Source organism: Mustela nigripes, chromosome 4, assembly GCF_022355385.1.
Source record: "Mustela nigripes isolate SB6536 chromosome 4, MUSNIG.SB6536, whole genome shotgun sequence".
Taxonomy (NCBI): Eukaryota; Metazoa; Chordata; class Mammalia; order Carnivora; family Mustelidae; genus Mustela; species Mustela nigripes.
The window spans coordinates 17,267,968-17,290,561 of NC_081560.1; the positions used below are offsets into that span (position 1 = coordinate 17,267,968).

At 38.8% G+C, this 22,594-nt stretch overlaps 1 protein-coding gene across 1 annotated transcript in view; it reads right to left on the reverse strand.

Moving 5' to 3' along the window:
• Positions 1-22,594, reverse strand: part of NUP205 (nucleoporin 205) — an 82,435-nt gene that overhangs the window by 28,107 nt on the left and 31,734 nt on the right. The window contains exons 15-30 of the mRNA XM_059396344.1: positions 21,981-22,190; positions 19,287-19,386; positions 18,721-18,858; positions 17,421-17,610; positions 16,172-16,292; positions 14,137-14,218; positions 13,712-13,876; positions 13,285-13,409; positions 9,538-9,652; positions 7,301-7,450; positions 6,652-6,723; positions 6,125-6,282; positions 5,292-5,372; positions 3,877-4,068; positions 3,067-3,334; positions 2,878-2,976 (exon numbers count right to left, since the gene is read on the reverse strand). Coding sequence (XP_059252327.1) covers positions 2,878-2,976; positions 3,067-3,334; positions 3,877-4,068; positions 5,292-5,372; positions 6,125-6,282; positions 6,652-6,723; positions 7,301-7,450; positions 9,538-9,652; positions 13,285-13,409; positions 13,712-13,876; positions 14,137-14,218; positions 16,172-16,292; positions 17,421-17,610; positions 18,721-18,858; positions 19,287-19,386; positions 21,981-22,190 — 2,266 coding nt within the window. The remainder of the gene's footprint in view (positions 1-2,877; positions 2,977-3,066; positions 3,335-3,876; positions 4,069-5,291; positions 5,373-6,124; positions 6,283-6,651; positions 6,724-7,300; positions 7,451-9,537; positions 9,653-13,284; positions 13,410-13,711; positions 13,877-14,136; positions 14,219-16,171; positions 16,293-17,420; positions 17,611-18,720; positions 18,859-19,286; positions 19,387-21,980; positions 22,191-22,594) is intronic.

Here is a 22,594-nt window from a genome sequence, read left to right on the forward strand (position 1 = left end):
CTGTATATATAGCTATGTTAAAAATAAAGTAAGGGCACCTGAGTGCTCATTCAGTTAACTGTCCAACCCTCCGGTTTCAACTCAGGTCACGATTGCCATGCTGGGCTAGGTGCTCAGTGTAGAGTGTGCTAGAGATTCTCTCTCTCCCTCTCCCTGCACCCCTTCTTCTGCTTGCAGATGTGCTATCTCTCTCTAAAATAAATAAACTCTTTAAACAATCAATCAATAAATAAGTAAAGTGAAAATGGTATGGAAAAATAAGTATACAGATATTAAAACATCAGTTTCTGGAAGATGCCTGGGTGGCTCAGTTGGTTAAGCATCTGCCTTTGACTCAGGTCGTGATCCCAGGATCCTGGGATCGGGCCCCACACTGGGCCCCCTACTCAACAGGGAGCCTGCTTTTCCCTCTCCCTCTGCTGCTCCCCCTGCTTGTGTTCTCTCTCTCTCTCTCTCTCACAAATAAATAAAATCTTTTTTTTTAATCAGTTTTTGTTTTAAAACAAAAAAGAAAATAGATACAGTGTCAAAATATATGTATACACACATGTCCTCAATAAATATTTATTGAATTTAATTCTTCTTTTTCTTTTTTTAGTAGGCTCCATGCTCAGGATGGAGCCCAATGTGGGGCTTAAAATGAAGACCCTGAGATCAAGACCTCAGCTAAATCAAGAGTTGGATGCTCAACCGACTGAGCTAATCAGGCACCCCTGAATTTAATATACCTAATTTGAAACTTTAAAACTCTAGTATCTACGGAATAAAATATTCTGCTATTTAAAATAAGTCAAAATAGGGCTGCCTCAGTGGCTCAGTCATTAAGCATCTGCCTTCAGCTCATGATCCCAGGGTCATGATCCCAGGGTCCTAGGATAAAGCCCCACATTGGGCTCCCTGTTCACCGGCAAGCCTGCTTCTCCTCTCCCACTCGCTCTGCTTATATTCCCTCTCTCACTTTCTCTCTCTCTCTCTCTGACAAATAAATAAATAAAATATTAAAAAAAAGAAATAAAAATAAAAAATAAAAATAAAATAAGTCAAAATTAGCAGCAATTAAGTGGTTAAAAAAAAAAACTAAGGGATGAAATTAAAAACAGATCATTTGAAAATTAAAAACAAAGGAGAATTTTCTTTTGTGGCCACACTACTTTTAACATCTTGATAATCATGCCTTTTATAAAAAGCAAGTTGGCGTGCCACCTAGTGGTTATGTGGGGATTTCGCCATAGTTCTACTAAATAGAATATTAAAAAATTTTAGACAAGAGAAACATGGGGGTGACGTGCTGGGGGAGAGGAGTAGGGAGTGGAAGCTCCATCATTACTGTCTCTCTTTATAAAAGTTCCTATTTGCTTAAAAAACTTCTCTGAACTATTATTTAATGACTTTAAAAATATTTTTGTGCATTTTTTGAATAAGGCATTTCCATAAACACATCATTTGGTTATTATCTATCTTTCTAAGAAAGATATGTAAAAATATATAGCCAGTAAAGAGTAATATGAGATAATCTGGGTCTTACACACAAAGTGGCTTTTAAAAATCTGTGTACAAAATAGCAAATACTTATAACCGTTCTTAGCAGGGTACCAGGAGTCCATTATCAAAAGGTGCTTATGGCAAGTTCTTAAATAGCAGGATAACCCTGGTATAGAGTATTATATACTCATCTGCTGAATTGTTAAAAACATTTTTCATATTCGGAGATCGAAGAGTCCACGTTATTACTCTTAATTAAAAATGCTAATATTTTAGAAAGTGGAATTTATCAATATTTGAAACAGGCGTTACATTTGACCAAGAAATGCTACTTCTTGGTCACATTAGTACAAAGACACATGTGCACTCCGTGTGTCACATGGTCACATTAATACAAAGACACATGTGCACTACTGATGAGACTTCATATAGGAAAAGGCCATTTGGTAGAATCTACTAAAATAAATATGTGCACACTCTTTCACATGGAAATTTTACCATGAAGGATTCTTCGAGAAAAATACACAGGCATATAAAAGAATATCTGATGTAGCACTTTTGTGACAGTAAAAAATCAGAAACAACAGAAGTGCCATAATCCAAGTAGGGAAATAAATGTTTCCATATTACAGAACAACATAGTCATTTGAAAAGGCTTCAACTACAGGCACCTGGGTAGCTCAGTCAGTTAAGCAGCTGCCTTCAGCTCAGGTCATGATCCCGGGGTCCTGTCAGGCTCCCTGCTCAGCGGGGGGTCTGCTTCTCCCTCTGCCTGCCACTCCCCCTGCTTGTGCACTTGTGCGCTCTCTCTGTCAAATAAATAATCTTTAAAAAAAAAAAAGAAAAGATTCAACTAGATGTGCACTGTGATGTACTGCAAAAGGAAGAAAGACATGGATACACTAAGTATCACGTATTGTTCAGTGGGACCAGAGACAATAGAGGGAGTTAAAAATATATATAAGCTAAAGTGGTATCTGAGAGTTTGTTTGTTTTTTATAAAGATTTCTTTTTTAATTTATTTGACAGACAGAGATCACAAGGAGGCAGAGAGAGAGAGAGAGAGAAAGAGAGAGAGGAGGAAGCAGGCTCCCCGCTGAGCAGAGAGCACGATGCAGGGCTTGATCCCAGGACCCCGGGATCACGACCTGAGCCGAAAGCAGAGGCTTTAACCCACTGAGCCACCCAGGCTATTATGAGAAGATAGTACTCATGTACTATCTTCTTAATTTTAGAAAATTAAACATTCTTCCTTGACTTTAGCGCAGACCTTTAATGATTCCATAAAGACTCATTAAAGATTTGCTTCGCCAAGGGATGGAAAAGGGATTTTTTTTTTAATTTAAGGTAACCAATCACTAAAACAGAAAAGATGAGAAATCTATCCAGTTCTACCTGCTTCTAATGTGTCTGGTTCATCTGGTCTTTGGGCGATCTGCAAGTAATACAACAGAGAGCCATAGAGGTGTGTCCTCACTCGCTGGAATCCGCCACCTAAGGAGATATATAGTAAAAACCTTTCTTCAGATTAAAGTTAAAACAAACATAAAAATATAATTTATAAGAACTTTAGACGAAAAAAACCTGTCTTCAAAATGAAGTCCAAGAGCTTCTTCAATATGATGTGAAGCGAAGAATCTCCAATAGAAGCAAAACCCACCACTGGGTTCTCTGCTGGAGGAGGGGAGGCGAAAGAACTATCAAGCATAAAAGCACAATGAGTCTCTCCGGATCCCAAGACTAATGGTTGTTTCTGTTCCGTGCGAACGGCTTGGCTTAGGTGAGCAGTCAGGGTGAACACAGCACCTGCCACCACGGGCATTAACTCCTGGGCTGCTTCGTCATCCAGTATCTTAAAGCAGAAAGACAAATCAGAGTGAGGACTCTGCTTTTAGCTACAGTCATTAGCAGGCTTTACATGCATTTAGCTTTTCAACTACCATAAGAATGTAAGAATGGAATGGCACTGTTCAAAGAAAACAAAAACTAAAATATAGAAAGAAATTGAAACACGAAGCTGGTAAACACGTGTTCCTAACCAGAAGGGATTCCTATCAACATTCCTTAGGTTTTTTAATGTACATTCACGTAAATGGCCTCATAACCAGTGACCCATCCAGAATGTCCGGGGTGGGATCTATCCCTGTGTATCTTTAAAAAGCTCCCTAGATAATTCTGATACACACTTGGGTTGAGAGCCACGACTGTACAGAAGCCTTTTTCAAGGGAAGTCTTAGCAATGGCGGTGTGCAACTCTATTCATTCCTAATAGAAAAGGAGACAGAAAAGGATGGTGGCAAACTGTGTTCAGATGGTGTACGAATATTTGTTCAGCAATATAGGAAGTAATTATGAAGTAAGAAAGTTTAGGAAGCAATTTAGGAAGTATGTTACCTTGTCATGCACGTCTTGTAAAATATCACGAATAATCAGTTGTCGATCCTCTGCCTGAATGAGGTCCTGGGGACAAGCTGTCAGTATGATTTCTACCAGCTGCCTCCATGACTCTAACACATGCCGTTTTGCATGAAGACACTGGAGCAATTTGTTTCTTCCTACCACATACTGAAGTATAGTGCTGATTTCCTAAAGCCACAGAAATTGAATCACAAGGTTACTGCATGGGCAAATGATACTTTTACCAACCAGAGTCCTTTTTTCTTTTCTTTTCTTTTTTTTTTCTTATTGGGGCACCTGGGTGGCTCAGTTGGTTAAATGTCTAATTTCAGCTCAGGTCATGATCTTGGGGTCCTGGGATCAGGCCCCACATCAAAGTCCTCACGCGGAGGGGAGTCTGCTTCTCCTTCTTCCTCTCCCTCTGCCTCGCCCCCACTCATGCTTGAGGGTGTTTCTCAAATAAATAAAGTCTTTTAAAAAAATAAAATTTATTTATCTTTTTAAAATTATTTTATTTTAAATATTTTTGTAATTTAAATTCAATTAATTCACATACAGTGTATTACTGGTTTCATAGGTACAGGTCTGTGATTCATCAGCCTTATGTGATACCCAGGGCTCATTACAACCCATATCCTCCTTAATGTCCATCACGCAGTTACCCCATCCTTCCTCCCCTCTACCCTCCAGCAACCCTCAGTTCATTTATCTTTTTTAGTAATCTCTATACCCAACGTGGGGCCCAAACTTCATGACCCTGAGACCAAGTTGCACACTCCTCCAGCTGAGCTAGGCTGAGTCTCAGTGGAGTCCTATTTTTAACTCTGTCTGTTCCTCTGAATACACTTACAGTATATTTGGGAAACCTTCCACGTACACGTCAAAAAGCTGAGGCAGTATGGGTAGAAATGAGCTTTTTAACTCCATCTTCTCTTTGTATTATCTACTTACACTTACTGTGGAGCACCAGAGTTGCCTATAACTCAAGGTCAAGGGCATGTTTCCCTGACACGTATTTTATTTCTTTGCCTCTTGCTTTGGCCTAACCAGCAGTGTGTCCATATACATGATTCTTCCCACCTGACCTCTTACCCATTCCTCCCCACCTGTGATGACAAATGACTTTCTCTTCCCTAAATGACAGAGAGCAAGGGAAGTCTAATACGCAATATGGACAGGCTGCAAATCCTTAACTAGTATAGCAGAAAAAGATGTTATTCCCTCTGGCATCCAGATGTTAACTTCAGTTTAGAGTATCAAAGTTTTAAAATCAAAATGAAAGATTCCATGAATGTTTAATTTTAAATAGTTTACTTATTAATCAACTACAAGTCAATTTACTGTTTTGTTTTCAAACTGGCAATTAAGTCATTAAAAAAGGTTAAAACTAACAAATACTCAACAAGGCTTACCTCCATTAGCAGAGGTCGCTGGCCTATGGCTGCCATACCCTGAAGGGCATTTACTTCTGCTACCAGAACCCTATGGAGAAGCTATAGAATTGAGAAAAGAGAAAAATCAGACCACTGCAGACACTGACAGAACAATACCTTTAGCAATTACTATAAACAGCCCTAGAGGGAAAAGTTTTGGATACCATCTTCAAGTGGCACTGTCTAGTTTCTAGTTACAAACTTTAGATATCCCTTACATTACTAAGTGCTACCAAAGAGCCTCTGTAGCAGATCAGTTCATGCAAATGCCCTTGGATATCTTCTTCCTACTAGTGAGGCCATTAACATTCACCTGGTAGAGAATTAAATAGCTAAAACCATTTCACAGCTGGGCAGCATGACTGCTCTCAGGAAGGTGATGGGAAACCTTTTGAAGAGGTCAAGTTAGGGGGCGCCTGGGTGGCTCAGTGGGTTAAGCCTCTGCCCTCAGCTCAGATCGTGATCTCAGGGTCCTGGGATCAAGCCCCGCATTGGACTCTCTGTTCAGCGGGGAGCCTGCTTCTCCCCTCCCTCTCCCTCTGCCTGCATCTCTGCCTGCATCTCTGCCTGCATCTCTGCCTACTTGTGATCTCTCTCTGTCAAATAAATAAATAAAATCTTAAAAAAAAAAAAAAAAAAGAGGTAAAGTTAGTGTGGCTTATTCAGTTTCATTTCTCAGCTATTTGAAAAATGAAAACCGCAGCCCAATGAACCAAAATCCTTATCAGAAAACAACTGTATAGCTCTATTTTTCTCCGATGACTCAAAGTCAGAAGCACTTGATACTGCACACACTTCAGACTAATCCTCACCTTGACATTGCAGACTGTCTGTCCCCGTAAATTCTTGTGTTCACAGTTAGCAATAACTTGTTCGATCTGGGCCCGATCAAAGAAATCTAACTGCAAAGGTTCAGGGATCTCCTGACTGAAGTCAATCGAGTCAAGAATACTTAAAATTTTTCGACGTACTAGAAAAAAAATAAAAGTAGTTCAGTTTTACTTGGGACCATCAGGAGAAGAACAAACCATTGTACTCAGCTCACGCACAAAGGCTGTGCTATGTTCAACAAGTCCAGCAACAGAAGACAGGGTTGAAATCTAAATTTGACTTTATTTCTAATATACCCATTTATAAGAACATTTTTTCCATTCATTCATCCTAGTTTTAAAAAAAATATTTCTGAATGGCAAATAATCCTTTCCACTTTTCTGTGGCAAATAATCCACTCTTCTATACCAGTTCAGAATTTGCAGATACAGGAGTAATAATTACCTTCTAAATTTTTAAGCAATTTAATATATACCTATAAAGTCGTTACAGATTCAAAGGGCTTTACCTTTTGTAGCAGTGTCAAAGTGAAGGAACCCAGAGACAGACCTATTTTCATCTTCTATTCCTCCTTCACCATCTGTTAGAGCATCAATAATAGCAGATTAGGAAAAGAACAACACACTTGTAACATTTATTTGGAAATAACAAACAAAGTATTTCTTTTCTAGGTCACTGCTGCTAGGTCAAAGAGTCCTCTGCAAAAGGATAATTGAAATGCAGAGATAATGAGAACTTACCAACAACATTCATCTAATTCTTTCCGTTCCTAGGAGATCCACTTCACAATTGTAAAGAGGATAATCAGAACTCCCAAAGAGGCAGGACCCAATCATGCCAGTGAGATGATTAGAAAAGCTTATGCTTAATTTGCATGCATAAGACACATTAAAATATCATGGGTCATGCTGGCTCAGTGTGACACACTCCACTGAATATTTGTGGATATGAATATAGCAGAAAATAGATGCTTCAAACAATAATAAAATGACAATTATGGGATGACTTAAAAATTCTGTGTTTTAAGGAAGAAAATTCTAAAGACAGAAGAACTTATTTGGTCTACAATTACATGCTAAGCACAAGACCGTTGTGCTCACATTCACACAGACCAGTCAGCAGCACAATAAAACAAATGCCAACGCATACACACTGACCTGAGTACGGTTTCACGGGCATGTCATCCAGTAAGAGGTGCAGGAGCCTCTGGGTATGTGACCGTTGACGATTCAGAGAAGTTACCCTTAGTTCTATGGAGGCAGTTTTCATTAGCCATGACATCTGGTTCAGCATAGACATTTCATACTCTGCAAGTTACATAGAGATTTGGTTTCAGAGTAGTAACACAGGATCGTAACAGACCTAAATTCTGTAACTCATCAGGTATGTTTCGACGTAACACAGTCAGTAACTTCTGAAACCTGCCATCATAATAATTTATCACTCTAAGGAAATTAAAAAAGCAAAAACAGATGGCTAAGAGAGAAAAAATAAACAAGTATATGTCTATAAAAGATAAGCCAAAGCAAATGAAGAATACAAGATAATCAAGCTTCCATTACCAGAACTTTACAGAGATCTACAGAATTATAAGTCCGTCCTATTTGGACATTAATATGGAACTTCATACTTGAAAAAAATTAATTCTCAAATATATAACTTATAAAAAAAAAGCCCTAACATACAGTTTGACTTTTATTTTCTAAAACAAATATATAACTCATAATTTTATATCTCTTGATATAATCAAGGCCACCTGATTTAACACAGAATTAGCATTCATCTTTACACCATAGCAGTGACTCAAGAGCTACAGCCATGGCCCTGAGCCATCCTATGGCTGTGGGCCTCAATAGGGGCCACAGGGTGACCAAGAACATGAGAAAGCTGAGGCCCAGCCATGACAGGCACCTCATCAAGAACACCAAGTTCATGTAGACACTATCCAAGATATGCTGTGGAGCCACTCAAGGTCTCCAAGAGCAAGGGGCTCTCAAGTTCATCAAGAAAAGGGGGGGGGCCTTTTTCTTGACACCAAGAAGATGAGACAAATTTCGCAATGTCCTGCCAGCCACAAGGAAAGCTGCTATCAAGAAGGACTGAGCCCCTCCCTACTCTGGGCATACTAAAACCTTTCCAGAAACAAGAACAAAAATGAAACTATATAATTAGGATTGGGAATCACTTAAAGCTTTTGAATCCAATATTCTTAATATGCCTGATCTAAAGTCTTAATTTCTAAAAGTATAAATATAAAATACACCAGGGGCACCTGGGTGACTCAGTGGGTTAAGCCTCTGCCTTCAGCTCAGGTCATGATCTAAGGTCCTGGGATCGAACCTCGCATTGGGCTCTCTGCTCGGCAGGGAGCCTGCTTCCCCCTCTCTCTGCCTGCCTCTCTGCCCACTTGTGATCTCTCTCTCTCTCCCTCAAATAAATAAATAAAATCTTTAAAATACACCAAATACTACTACTGCCACCAGCTCTACTGCCAACAGGCAAAACTAGATTCACTTTTAAAAAGACAGATACAGTAATAGATAAGACATTAATTTTCTTCCTAATTAGATAGAAAAGAAGGCTTCTTAAAAAGCTTGTTATATAAACAAAATCTTAGGACTAAAAATAAGACATGCTTAATAGGAAAATGAAGTGAAAAATATTTTGCTATTAGGTAATTCCCCAGGGCCTCTCAAACCATCACTCTAAAAAGTAGATTAGTAGCTGATAATTCCTAGTAATAAGAATTTATTATGCAATCTGTGAGCTTGTATTTCCCAAAACATAAAGATGATGCTAAATAATCTTAAAAAAAACTCCACAGACTACACTATCTAGATATAATATGAATTAAGAAAATTGTTACAAAATGATCAAAAAGAAAATTATATAAAGTAGAATCCTATAAAACACAGGTAGCGTGGGATTGTGTTGGCCCCATCAATAAACTCCCCTATGGTTTTCCACCATACTGAGTTTTCCATTTCTCATGTCAAGACCTGAATTGGTTTCAATATATACACAAGAAACAAAAGTAAAACAATATATTGTAATTAAACACCTTCACTCAGAAAAATCTGAATTTCCAGAATCATCTTATATAAGTACTTTCTTATCTCTTCAACAAAAAAAATTTTTATTTGGTAGAACAAGGATAAACTCTATCCCTGGCAAGCTATTTTTAAATAATTTTATGCCAGCAGCTAGAACATGAGGCTTCTCGAGAACAATTACAGAAGCAATCCAAAGTAACAAAGAAGCAAAGTAACAAAATGAAAGCAGAATTCCACAAATACTGTAACAGCTACCCCCACCACCAACACTGTACAAACAAAACCAGGCAACAAGGGCTTGACAAATTAGATATTAATGGTATGGGAAAATAATGTCCTACCTTTGTTAGAGAAAGGTAAATGTTGCAACTGAGAAAATAAAAAGTCCTGGCTGGTTCTCAAGTACCTCATGGTGGGACCGGAAGTGTCCGAGCAGGCGCACAACTGATAGATCACCTGAAGGGTTAGAGATGCGCAAAGCCCCAGGTCATTTTCTGTGTGTTCAATATTTTAAGGTAAAAGGTGAACCAGAAACTAACACCCATCGGTAACTCAAGCAAAATAGATAAATACACATAAAACACATGCTCAGGTACAAGCAGTTGTAGGGAAGCCGACGCAAGACAACATACTGGAATATAACTGAGAGTGCTGATGACATCACTACAGAGCTAATCTTGGAGTCAGCCTAAGTGTTTGTTAATACACACCGTTAAGTTTAGTATTTTAGTTATTATTTTTAAAAGATTTTTATTTTTTTATTTGAAAGAGAGAGAGAGATCACAAGTAGGCAGAGCAGCAGGCAGAGAGAGAAAGGGAAGCAGGCTCCTCGCCGAACAGAGGGCCCGATGTGGGGCTCGATCCCAGGACCCCGAGACCACGACCTTAGCCAAAGGCAGAGGCTTAAACCACTGAGCCACCCAGGCACCCCTTCAATTATTATTAATAGCAAAATACTCGAAGTAACTTCTAAAAAACTGTACTTAATTTATCTGACTCTCAGGAAGATAAAAAATTTACCAGAATTGAAGCAATTTAAAAAAAAATAGAAAGAAGATGCAGATTAAATAACACCTTGCACAGTCTCAGCTGAGGCCGAAGAAGGCAATGCTCTGTCCTGATTTCAGCTTTAATGTTGTAACAGCTGTCCTTTCTATATATTGTATGTGATCTGTTTTTCCTATTTTGTGCCTGTTTTTCATATTTTGTGATTTCGCTATTTAAAATAGCCCCCAAGCATAGGGCTGAAGTAAGTGTTCCTAAGTACAAGAAGGCTAGGACGTGCCTTACAGAGAAAATACAGGTGTTAGGTAAGCTTCATTCAGGCATGAGCTGTAGTGCTACTCGCCTTGAGTTCAATGCTAACGAATCAATGATATGTATTAAGTAAAGTGTCTTTTAACAGAAACACATATCTAACCAGGTTATTGAATTATTGGTTGCCGGGATCCAAGGCTTACAGGCTTAACACTAAGTTTTCCCTAGGAGCAATGACTCAATATTCACCAATTCGGTGTTCATTGTGAATTTATAAAACCAGTAATGACAATCAACTATAAATCCATGTCTGTCCTTATATTCTTAAGAAAAATACAGAAGAGGGGGCACCTAGGTGGCTCAGTGGGTTAAGCCTCTGCCTTCGGCTCAGGTCATGATCTCAGGGTCCTGGGATCGAGCCTCACATCGGGCTCTCTGCTCAGCAGGGAGCCTGCTTCCTCCTCTCTCTCTGCCTGCCTCTCTGCCTACTTGTGATCTCTGTCTGTCAAATAAATAAATAAAATCTTTTAAAAAAATGAATAAATAAAAAATTTTAGAAGTAAATAAATAAATAAAAAGAAAAATACAGAAGAACAGGGACACCTGCATGGCTCAGTCAAGCATCTACCTTCGGTTCAGGTCCTGATCCCAGGGTCCTGAAATCGAGCCCACACTGGGCTCCCTGGTCAGCAGGAAGCCTGCTTCTTCCTCTCCCACTCCCCCTGCTTGTGTTCCCTCTCTCTGTCAAATACATAAATAAAATCTTTAAAAAAAAAATCTTAAAAAAAAAAAGAGAGAAATACAAAAAGTTCTGAAGGTGCCGGCTAGAGCAAAGAACCCGGCAACAGTCTACAGGTAATTTACACTGCAGCAGTGCAGCAAGCTGTCAGCAGAAAGAACTACACAAACCATGTCTACACAAGGAAAAAAACTAAAAATAACACAAGGTAAAACTTGAATTGTGCGGTTGCAGATGTACACTGGTCTTCCAGATAGCTGTGATGTTATTTTTGGTACTCTATAAACAAATAAGCATTTGAGAAGCTAATACTGAACTTCTCCAAACAAAACAAAATCAGTTATCCATATTATGTGGCCACTTGAGAAGATGATCTCAGGGTTCTGGGATTGAGACCCTGCATCAGGCTCTCTGCTCAGCAGGGAAGATACAAGATCTTCTCTACTGAGAAGATACAAGAACAGATGCTCAAAGATGTGGGAGAGGTCACACTGTCGGAGGAAGGACACAGCAAGTGAGTTCCCGAAACACTACAAGCCATTCTACAAGCGTGTGCCCAATAACCTCCCCAGTTCCCAGGACAAGGCAGGAAAAATCTCCATCCTCAGAGGGAGCACAAAGGAACAGGCTCAGTCTCAACTTCTTCATCCAGAAGGCCTTGAACTGCTAGATGACGAAGATATCAGGAAGGTCCAAACTCTTCCCTTTGCTACAAGGGAAGCAGGATAAAGTATAAACCTATGGGGGAAGGAAGCATCTTCCATTAAAAATGGAGCAGTGCTCCTTGGTTCAGTGCAGATTCTGACTCAGCAGTCTGGAGCGGGACCCGAGCTTCGGCACTAACAAGCTCCTGAGCGGGGCCGGCTGATGAGGCTGGACCCCAGTTTGAGTAGTGAAGTCACAGAGCAGCTGTAAGAAGCTGGCAGACCGCTGGGATAGACACGTTTTCGTTGGTCAGGACGGTGGATACAAACCAGAGCATCTGGGTGAACCAGGGCCCGCACTCTGATGTGGTGAAAATCAGCGGAGCTGAGTAGCAGCGCTTCTGCTTTCCGGTCTGTCAGACTTTCCCCCACTGCCCTCTCCCCACCTCTGTCTTAAATCTGGCTCTGTTCACTTACTTCACCTGCCTAACTCCTCTAGCCTCCTTTAACCTTTAGCCTAACTCCTTTAGATCGAGCCTATCAACTACTTCTACATAAATATGTCGAATTCTAGAGCACTGCTAAAATGCACATCAAGTTCGTTCCCCCATTTTGATTCTGAGGGAGACCAAGCTTACAGGTCTTCCTCACAGGACTCACAGTGAAGGACTATTTGGATAGCTAGAGGACAGAAGAAAATTGTAAAGAACTACAAAAAGAAAAAAGGGAGCATAATGAAGAAAAATCTCCAGGTCACTAGAAGCCAACAATGCCTTTCTTACTCTGAAAACGTGAATCAAGGGTGCTACTGAAATTAAGAAACGAGTCACACCTTAAAGAGCCTAGTTTTTCAAACACAAAATGAGTAAGATGAGAAATAATCGTAAGTGAACAAAGGCAAAACAGAAGCTCTCAGGACAGTTTCAACTTGGCACTAATGTGACTTTCCACCACCTTACGTTTGGCTCCAGTGCTGGGGTCACGCGGTTCTTAAACAGCGCTTTCACCCACAGTCCTACATTCTCAGCTAAGTCCCACAATAGCCCACCGCACACACAGACACACACAGACAAGTTCCGCGCCACGCCCAAGCTGACGTAGCTCGTTAAGGGACAGAGATGAGAATCAGAGGTCTTCTGACCCAAATCCACTACTGTCTTCACCAAAAAGAAACAATTTGAAACAGCACCACTGGATACTTTCTACACTACCGGGTCAAAATCCATCTCAAAAATCTAATTTCCCTCATTTCTCAAGGGAGCAACATGTAAGATCTATACATCTATAGGTTCTTGGGGTTTGTGCTCCACGGATTTTATCTATAAATGAAAGACAAGCCAAACTCACAACTCAAGTCTTACTGTTGTTATACTTCCAGATCTGTGATATATTCAAGCATTTCTTAAATCTCTCCTACTAATTGCTATTAAATACAGCCTTCTGTATACCTGGTAACACAGTTCAGCGAGTTGAGGAGATTCTCTCACTGCTACTGGGCCTGTTCTCCCTTCAGTTCCCTTCTCCAAGATGTTTAAAATGGCGTGAAGGCACGTCCGAGGGCAACCCAACACTCCTACGAGAAACCAAGAAGAAACTCAGCTTTTCAAATTTTTGCATTAAAAGCCTAAAAATCCTTTTATAAATATTAAACTTCACAAATATATGCTCCACTGTAAACACACTTTCAAATAATGCCGTAGAAAATTAAATTCTCCAAGGCTTAATTTGTTGACTTAGATCTAATTTCTAAAGACTTATCTACCATCTGACCTCTCACTGCCAGTGAATTATCCCATGAGCCCAGAATTCAACGAATGACCACTTAGCTACATAAAGATGAACAGAAATCAATGTCTACGTGTCCTCTGGCTATACCTGGATCTTGCAGGTTTGTAGTACTGACAGGTTTCTTCAGTTCAAAGCCCAGAAGGTAGAGAGCAAGGTTGGGGGGGTTACGTTCCAGAGAGGTGATGAGAAGATTCAAGATGTGGATTCTTGTTTCATGACGGATTCCAGCTAATTTCTTTTCAAGTTCTGATCCTTAATGTGGAAATTCATGACACAAAGTTACAAAACAATAAAAAGGTCAAGATAAGTTTAAATATATAAAGCTTGTATTCCAAACCTCCATGTTCTCTTTAAGTTCACTTCATCTGCCATTAGAATGCAGATTTGTTTAAAGCCTTACATGTTTGTGCTAGCAAATTCTCAAACTTCTCTTTTATCACCAACAGACAGTTAACAGTTTTCTTTATATTATTTATACAGAGTGAAAAAACAATACATGTTAGAAGACATACCCTCTTCTAGACGTACAAATTCTTCTGTGTCTTCACTATCCAAACACTCCACAAATCCAGCCATCAGCTTCTGACTTACACCCTGGGATCATATAAAGATTTTTTAAAAGACAAGTTATAAACTTCTTAAATATCAGTGAAACTATGATACATTTCTTTATAGACACTTGTTTATAAAGAAAAAAGGCAAATCTCTAAGTATTTAGGTTTCAATTTCACTTTTAATAGGAAATGCAATTCCTTAAATTGCCATAAGTTAGCTCTCTATAGAAACAAAGAAACAAATATTTTTTATTGGTTTCAAAACTCGCTTCCCTAATTTCCTTTCCCAAAATATCAAACCAGTTTTAAAAAATAACATTAAATTGCCATCTGATGACCTCCTCATTGTATACCCAAGACTATGAGATCTTAACTAAAATACAAAATAAAATTCTCACCTTCTCTCTTTAGAATTTGTTTCTGGGCTGGGCTGAGAGATTAGACATTCATTACCCAGTCTCCTCGAGGACTCGAGCAGGATATTAAAATTGGTAATAATAATTCATACTCAAATGTATATGAATGAGCTAAGAACCCTCACTTTCCACATCTCCTCTCATATAGTTTTTGTCGGGTTTGTTACAATTGATTAATGGAACTTTAGTTCAGTATGTGGGTTATACACTGATTATTAGCCCAACAAAGGAGGATTCTGACAACAATACAATCCTCCCTATCATGTAGTTTTCAAGAACCTTATCCAAAAGCTAGATCAGACAGTGGTTCTCAACCTGGGTGGCACTGCCACTCCAGATGGCACTTCGAAATATATGGGGGCATTCTGAGTTGTCACAACTAGAGATTATTACTGACAGACAGTGGCAGGGGACCAGGGATGCTAAGAGTCTTGCAGTATGAGGAAGAGTGATACAAAATGAATATCTGTCCCACCCAAAAGGCCCGAGGAGTCTCAGTTTTGTTTTTTAACAATTTTATTTATTTGAGAGAAAAAGAGAGAGTGAATGAGCAGCGGAGGGGCAGAGGGAGAAGGAGAAAGAGAATCTCCCCACTGAGCACAGAGTCTGACATGGGGCTTGATCTCAGGACTGTGAAATCATGACCTGAGCCAAAACGAACACTCAGACACCCAACCAACTGAGCCACTCTGTCACCCCAAGAGTTCCTCTTTTAAAACACTGTACAGGGCGCCTGGGTGGCTCAGTGGGTTAAGCCTCTGCCTTTGGCTCAGGTCATGATCTCAGGGTCCTGGGATCAAGTCAAGCATCGGGCTCTCCATTTGGCGGGGAGCCTGCTTCCTCCTCTCTCTCTCTGCTGCCTCTCTGCCTACTTGTGATCTCGTTCTGTCAAATAAATAAATAAAATCTTTAAAAAAAAAAAAACTGTACATAACAAAATTCAGCTACCAAGGAGTACACAACAAAATTCAACTAGCTAAAGTAGTGCTTTCTAATGTGAAGATACAAGGGGACAAATGCTTATAAAGAGGGGAAAAAAGCAGCAAATTCCCCAAAGGTAGCTATTCAGCATAGAAACGAGTTATCCAGGACAGAAAGAGATTATAAATCAGTTTAACAGAATAGCATCTGAAAACTGTCTAAAGTGCAGTATCAGATGAAGTGACACAAATGGAAGTTACCAGAAAACCACAACAGTAGACAACTCAATAGTGAGACACATTCACAACTGCACAAGCTCAGACTAGAGTCAGAGTGACCGACAGAGTGAAACAAAGGATGCAAACACAAGCAGAAGCTACACTAGAAACCTTATCCCCTTAATGTACTCAAAGGAGCAAGAGTCTCACTCCGCCTGCCAGGCACACACCACAGCATCTGCAGCATCACTGTGGATGGTACACTCTTCAAACACAAATCACAGCCCAGGACACGGATAGGTTTTCACCATCATATACACATACACTTACTCTCAAAGAATTTTTTCATAAACACGAGTAAGAGTCCTCCACAGACACTGTGACTTCCATATGCACTCAGAATGTACCAAAAGAAGTAACAACAACAAAAGCAGTTACCTGGTCATGTGTGAAATCTCCAACCAATTTTATCTGAATATTGGAGTTGCAAGAGATACAGCAGAGGATCTTGGCACTTTCAAAAGCCAATTCCGGATTAGTATTGCCATGATACAGGTATCTTTAAAGCAAAAAAACATTTGAGGAACAATGTGACGAAACTTTTGGCTTTTCACACCTCTCAACAAGGATCATGTAGAACCGGGGCATAGAGCACTCCTGGGTAAATGAGATAAAGGTTTCCGTTCTAACTAGATGCAGTCTGTTGTGGGTTGAATAGCATTCCTCCAAAATTCAATCACGATATCCAAACCCACAGTGACCTTATTTGGAAACAGGGTCTTTGCAGACATAGTCAATCAAGTTAAGGTGAAGTCATTACAGACTACATGCAGCCCTAGTCCAATGATGGCTTATTAAAATTAGGGGGGGGGATTCAAAACAGACACACACACAGGGAGAACACCATGTGAAGCTGAAGACAGCAATCAGGGTGATGCCTCTCTACAAGTCACAGAACAACACTGCCAAGAAAACCACTGGAAGCTAGGATGTATACGTGAGAAGTTTTCTTCCTAGCTCCTAACCGCCAAACTTCCAACTTCCCTAAAGGAAAAAAACTATATATTTATAGTGATATATAGTATATATAATATAATATGTAATATTATATTGTTTCCTGGAGTTGAGCATCTCTCGTGGTTTGCCTCTCTCTTCATTTTCATCTTGTTTTATTTTTCCTTCCCTTCCCCTACACTTATCTGTTTTGTTTCAGCCCTTCTACTGTTCAGCTATTATGGACAATGCAATTATAAAGATTGGGGTTCATGTGCCCCTTCGAGTCATTGTATTTGTATCCTTTGAATAAATACCTACTAGTTCAATTGCTGGGTCATAGGGTAGCTCTATTTTTTAACTTTTTGAGGAAGCTCCATACTGTTTCCCAGAGTGGCTGCATCAGTTTGTATTCCCACCAACAGTGTGAGAGGGTTCCCCTCAAGGAGACAAACAATATTAAGATAATGTCATTTTATACTCAGAAATGTTTAGGATGTGGAACCCATTAGAAAGAAAAAAAGAAACCATAAAGGTCAGAGTAATTAAAATAAGAAGGACTAAAGAAAGCAAGAACAAAATGAGCCCCCCACCCACCAAGTAATGAATGAAGGAGCTTACCAGATTTGGAAATCAAAGATAGAATGCCCACGTGATTTATTTCATCATTTTTCTACCTACAATTGTAACTTACCTGGCAATATTCACCACATTATCGGCCTTCTTAGTTCTGGGATTGATTCCCTGTAACAGTTGTTCTAAAGGAGAGACGATTAGAGCCAGCTGACTCTCTCTTAGAAGATCCATAAAGAGATTTTCCTTTTGCAGAGTCAGATTGAGAAGTGCAAGGCAATGCTGTACTGCCTTCTCCAAGTGTTTCTTCCCTACAAAAAAACACAAACTCAAGTTAGAAAGTTCTACATGAACCTTAGAAATGCACAGTTCTTAGGAAAACAAGCTAAGGGACAAGTTCTGGACTTAAAAAGCCCTCAAATGTTCACTTGCAGCAGCAACTTCATACAACTACTCACCCATGCCAATTCACGGTAATTACCGTTAACTTAAGAATCCCCGTATGCAGTGGCTTCTCAGTCACTTTCCCTTAGTTCTTCCTTAACTATTTGGAGAAATGGTTCCGAGACTGGGGGGTGATTTAGGCCCAATGGGACACGTAGCAAGACCTAGAGATACTTTTCGTTGTCACAACTGGGAAAGTTCTACAGGCATCTAGTGGTTAGAGGCCTACAGTGCACAGGACAATCCCCACAACAAAGAATTTCATGGCCCAAGATGTCAATGGCACCAAGACTGAGAAACTGATTCGAGTAATACATACTCACTGCAGAAAATGTGTAAATGTGTAAATAAACATAATTTGAACAGGATCATCTGCAATCCCACCATTCAAATTTAAAATACATGGACTCTGGAGCCAAACTGCCTAGGTTCAAATCAGAGCCACAACTTACTGTGGAAAGATACGAAACCACTTTGTTGCATCAATTTCCTTATTTGCAAACCAGAAATAACAGTATCTAGTAAGAGGGCTTTTGTACAGATTAAATGTGTTAAATGTGCTTTTAAAAGCACCAAATGAATATTAAGCACTCAATAAATCATGATAATTAGCAGCAGTAATGATTTTGAATAAAACTTACTGAACACTATGAACCACCAATTAAGTACCTTTACAAAAACTATATGGACAAGAAAACAAAAAGTACATTAGATTTATATTTAGGCATGTTACAGATATTAAAGTGAAAGAAACATGATTATAACTACTGATTTAAAAAACCATGCAATGAGACACAGTGATAGTGTACTGTACTTTCACTTTTAATATGCTTTCATTGCATGACTCACTGGAAACACCTATGAATAATCTCACAGTGAAAAAGAACTTCAGAAATCATCTCTTTCAAACCCTCTGCTTACAAAAAAATAAAAATATGAGAACTGTTTTCATGACATTAAGACATTCAGGCACATACCAGGGAAAGGGGCATAGGTATCCAGCTGCTTAACACCTTCTTCCAGTAAACTAAGAGCAAGCTCCAACATTGGTGACTCATTCAGAAGATGATACATGAGACTAAATCCTGGTGGCTTGTAGGCTATGATTTCTTCTCCTAAATAGAACACAACACAATCCAAAAGACGAACAGTTAGTATTTTTGTCAGACCCTTGGTTTATATGAAATGTATGAAACTTGTAAATTAAATGGCATCTAAACGGGCAAGGTTCAATATAGAGACAAGGACACAAACTATATACAGCTATAATTTCCAAAAGGGCTGTTTTGCTCAGAGCAGTTAGTTACCTATAACATGTTAACTATCCAAGAATCTGTAAGGCAGTGTTATCTTTCATTCAGCAAAATTTTACTTTATTTTCTCTTGCTCAGAACAATGAAAATAACTAAAGTAATGTAACAAAAAAGATTACATTCTAACCTAATTCACAAACTTAGAAATAATTTGTATCTTATAATTTATAAATTACAAATAGCTTTACAAATAGCTGACAGCTTATTGGAAAGTGACAGAATTAAATTACCTTGTAATTCCACAAACTGGTCTACAAAATCTTCCAGTTGAGGCTCATAATCTCTGAGCAATTTATAAAACACCTCCAAAACAACCTCAGCAACTTCCCACTACAGAAAGAAATAAACGTGACAGTAACAATAAAACAGTCCAAGGTGATAGCCTTGCTAGGCTTTCCATTCCTCCCACTTTTCTCCAGAACATGAAGAAGCCCCTTCTCTGACGTGTCAAATACTTCCTATTTTCTCTAAAAATCCCAGCTGTAAAGGTTCTGAGACATCATCTAATCACCCTTATTTCACAGAGGAAACAAATGAAGCTCAAAGCATGAGTAACTTCCCCAAAACCATAAAACTTGGTAGCAAAGGTATTGGAAATACAAGGCCTGGACTTCTATTCCCAGACCAGTATTCTACCTTACGGCCCTAGCCAAAAAAGTGAAGAGGACTCAGTCACTGCTGGGCTTGCCCCCTAATGGCCCCATTAACACCTTTCTGTTAAAAAATGTTTTTTAAAGCCGTGTAACAAGTAAAAATATATATGCCAAAGGAAAAATATACACAACAGTATAGACAGTAAAATTAAAACTTTATTTTAAAAAATCCATCATATAGAATTTATGAAGGCGGAGTTTGCTAAATATAGATAGGGTGTTTTTTTTAATCATCATTTTAAAACCATTTCCACTGCATATAATTTTATCAAGACGGAGTTTGGGAATTGGGACTATACAGTGATTTTTTAAAAATTATTATTTTAAAATTGTCCACTTAGCTATATTTTCCAAAAATTTCAAGATCATTTATTTAAATAAAAAAGGCTTATCACCACATAAGAATGGATTTTAGGATTGAGAAATACACAAACACTGTCTCTAATAATCTATGCTATTTAGATTGAGATCTAAAGCTGTTTTTGTGAGAAGCTAGTGTTCTAAAATAAAAGAAGTTCAACCTGAAGACTTTCAAATCAAAAAATTCACGAAGTTGAGGAACAAAAGTCTGAGGGTTAGTATGCTGGGCCGGAAACACAATCAATGGTAGCTTGGGAAAAGTGTAGGACTGGAAATGTCCATACGTGTGAATGAAAAACAGTAACCTGGAAAGAACGTGGCTGCCTGAAGCTCTAAACACTTAGGGTCATAATGACCTTTTTAAGAAAAGGCAAATAAGCTACCTAAGCCAAGTGCAAAAATGTATCAGAACATCTTGTCGAAGAGACAGCCATTCTTAGCATCCATTATTTGGTTGCTGAGATAATTTGAGGACTTAAATGTAAACCCCTCTCAGTGTTTATTTTTACTATGTGAGAAGGAAAAATTATAAAGCAACTGACAAAAAAATGAATTTCCGGTACTTGAAACTAAATACTAGAAACAAACTGTCCAGTGAAAGGGGAATGAATACATGAATCATGCTAAAAACAAGTAAGGCTCGTGCAGTCATTAGACTATTTTCAAAGAATCTTTGACGGCATGAAGAAGTGCTCATGATACCGTATTTAGTGGCCAAAAAGAGATGCAAACTAAACTAATTATTTCAATTAAAATATATATGTATAGGAAAAAGTTATCTTCCTTTGGCAACAGGATTACGGACAATATTACTTCTTATATTGTTCTCTATTTTCCTAACTGTCCCAAATCAGCATAAAAATTTTATAATCCTCATACAATAACAAATAAACCCAACAGGTTAAAAAACAAGAAAATTATACAAATAAAGCAGAAATGTCCCTACAAGATATATTCAAGTGTATTCTGTGAGGTGATAAACAGTATTTATAGACTAAGTGAATTACATCAGAACCTGGAAGGGTCTCTTATATAGCTTAGAGGTTATAAGCTTGAATCTGGAATCACAGTCCTAGGTTCAAATCCTGATCCTGGACCTTAGGCAAGTTCCTTAACCTTGCTAAGCCTCCATCTGTAAAATGGGAATGTTAATAGTACCTGCCTCAGGGTAATATTAGAATTACATATATACGTTCAGTTCTGAGTGTGTTGCAACCAGAGCAAATATGTATGTTAACGTCAATGCTCCCTGAGCCTCCATCACAAACATACCTGACAAACCATAATACGCCTTCCCACTAAGCCAAGACTTCACAACCCAAAAGCACTACTAAATCTATAGAAATTGGTGTGCAAGTTAGGGTTAATTTATTTTAACCCTAAAAGGGACAAATGTGTTTCCAACGGACAATGGTATGACATTTTTGGTTCAATTTTGGCCCAAATTTGTTCAGTGAAGGATCTGAATGACTACGAATTCATATCAACTAAACTACTGATCACTAAAAAGTCAGTGCTTTGGTTTTAATGCCCAGATTTGTTGTTGGGTTTGTTTTTTTTTTTAATTTATTTGAGAGAGAGACAGAGAGAGAGCATGAGCGAGGAGAAGGTCAGAGGGAGAAGCAGACTCCCCATGGAGCTGGGAGCCCGATGTGGGACTCGATCCCGAGACTCCGGGATCAGGACCTGAGCCGAAAGCAGTCATCCAACCAACTGAGCCACCCAGGCGTCCCTTGGGGGATTTTTTTAAATGCATATAAACTAATCAGATCATGGACGACACAGTATTAAAGACTATGAATTTTACTGAGTGCCAAAAGCTAATATGAATCTATAGCACCTTATACCTTTCATAAAAGAAAAAGCAGCAATAAATGAGTAAGGACAAAAAACATTTTCTCTGAACATTACCTTTTCAGCAGCTCTCCGGTAAGCTCTTGTACGGAATCGGAGAAACACAGAATCTCTAAGAAACTGCAAATAAGGGTCAAAGCCAGGGGGCCGCAGGCCAGCACCCAAATTAGAAGGAAATGAGCTCTCCACCAGGGTACTAATAAGCTGGCAAAAAGCCCGAGTCAATGGGTATTCTTCACACCGGGATTCTATTTCATTTAGTTCAACCTACCAAAGAAAAATAAAGACATTTAGTAATATAAAACAATTAGCTATAAAGTATAAAACATTTGCAGATATTGACTCATTAATATTGAGCTTATCATCATCACAGCAAAAGAAACCTAACGCATATCACCATTTTTCACTTAGAGGAAAAGACACAAAGTAGTATATAAATCTAGATCAATCAGATGGAAGAATTTTAAATTCCCACATACTGTTCCCAACTGCGAATTAAAAATAGAAATCTTACATGTTTCCTTATGAAAAAGAGAGGGCGAGTGTAGACAGAGAGAAGACAAAAAACTAAAACAAGTAAATTCTCATTTCAGGTTGACTCAAGTAACCTAATTAAATTGAATTTAAAGCAAACTTTCAGCTTGGATGGCTGCCATGTAACATCCTTTCCC